This window comes from Tarenaya hassleriana, unplaced genomic scaffold (assembly GCF_000463585.1).
Source record: "Tarenaya hassleriana unplaced genomic scaffold, ASM46358v1 Cleome6, whole genome shotgun sequence".
Taxonomy (NCBI): Eukaryota; Viridiplantae; Streptophyta; class Magnoliopsida; order Brassicales; family Cleomaceae; genus Tarenaya; species Tarenaya hassleriana.
The window spans coordinates 3,199,842-3,201,318 of record NW_010968505.1 but is presented as its reverse complement, the minus strand read 5'-3'; the positions used below and the strand labels follow the sequence as shown (position 1 = coordinate 3,201,318).

At 43.3% G+C, this 1,477-nt stretch overlaps 1 protein-coding gene across 1 annotated transcript in view; it reads left to right on the top strand.

The window, feature by feature from the left end:
* Positions 1 to 111: 111 nt before the first annotated feature.
* The window catches only part of LOC104799253 (flowering locus K homology domain-like), a 5,208-nt gene continuing 3,842 nt past the window's right edge, over positions 112 to 1,477 (top strand). The window contains exons 1-2 of the mRNA XM_010521666.2: positions 112 to 298; positions 1,072 to 1,470. Coding sequence (XP_010519968.1) covers positions 1,082 to 1,470 — 389 coding nt within the window. The 5' untranslated portion in view covers positions 112 to 298; positions 1,072 to 1,081. The remainder of the gene's footprint in view (positions 299 to 1,071; positions 1,471 to 1,477) is intronic.

The window sequence follows — 1,477 nt, the reverse complement described above, 5'->3', positions numbered from 1 at the left end:
TTTTTCTTTTTTTTTTGGGGGGGGGGGTCGAAGGCTTGACATACGAAATCTATTAGGACTAAATTGCAAATACAACAAGACTTGCGGTTCCTCCTCCATCTTGAGATAATCACAAACTCGCCCCCATTGTAGTTGAAGCCCTCCCTCGTCCTCTCTCTCTCTCTCTCTCTCTCTCTCTCTCTCTCTCTCTCTCTCTCACACACACACACACACACACACTCATTCTCGCACCTCCACAGAAACCCTAGAAGCGATTGTTCGTTCCTTTCATAGCCTTTGAAGGTTGTCTCGACACCATGTAAGCTTATCGCGTTTTTTGCTAAGTTTTGTTACTCTCTTTATTCCTTTGTTCTGTCAATTCTAGGGTCTCGGGTGGAATTTTGCCGTGCGCTGCCGTTGTTTCTCAAGATGACGATGAGCCCAAAAGCGGGTTTTCTGAGACATATACCATTTTACAGTTTTGTGTTGCATCTTGTGAATCACTGGGTATACATTCTCGTTGAATTAGTTTAGGGTTTTTTAGTAGGCTTGGTTCTATGGGCTACGAGGTGGAGGTATAGCAGAGGCCTTGAGTCAAGTTTCTTTAGTTGGTGTTCTTTGAACCAAATGATTGACCTTTGTCTACCGACGACCGGGCATTTTTACCTGTCGGAGGGCTGTAAGTTAAAAGTTATGTTGTATTGTATTCTCGAACAACAGAAAGTTACATTCTTTGGGTTTTACGTGGTGTGGATTTTTGTTTTTTGTTGCTTGAAACTAGTTTAATCGGGGTTTGAATGGAATCATTTCTTATATTTTCCTGGGTTCGGGTCATGGGGTACATTTGCTGGAAGAATTTTGAGAATAAGTTAGAACTACATGGCATTTTTACTGTGAGACAGAGTTGTCATTTTATGTTTTCCTCTGGCACTACTTGTTGTGTTGGCTGAGCTAATACCTTCTCTGTGCGTTCTTGATGAATCCCTTTGATTTCAAATTTATTGATTTTTACGGTTAGTGTAGGTATATTTGTTACTTTCCAACACTTGTTGCTGTGCTGATTCTCTGTCTGGTGAGAAATTTTTGTTTCAGCTCTGTACACATGGCGGAAGCCGAACATCAACAGGGCTTTGTTGAGCACAATGGGGATCAGGTGCCGGATGAAGGGTTGGATCAAGTTCATAACGGGATACCATATCAGATGCATGACCAGACCCTTGGCCACCAACCATACGAGGTTCAAGATCAGACACTTGAACCACAGCAGTATGAGGTTCAAGATCAGATAGATTACCAGCAATACCAGGGGCAGGATCAGGCTCATGAAGAAGTACAAGATCAGTCTCAGGACCAGTTGCAGTATCAACCACTAGATCAAGAGCAGTATCAGCTGGAAGATCAGACTGAAGATCAAACGGAGTATCAGGTGGAAGGTGAGGCACAAGATCAGGCTGGTGATCAAGTGCAAGATGGAACGGCAGAGCACGAAGGCATTCCT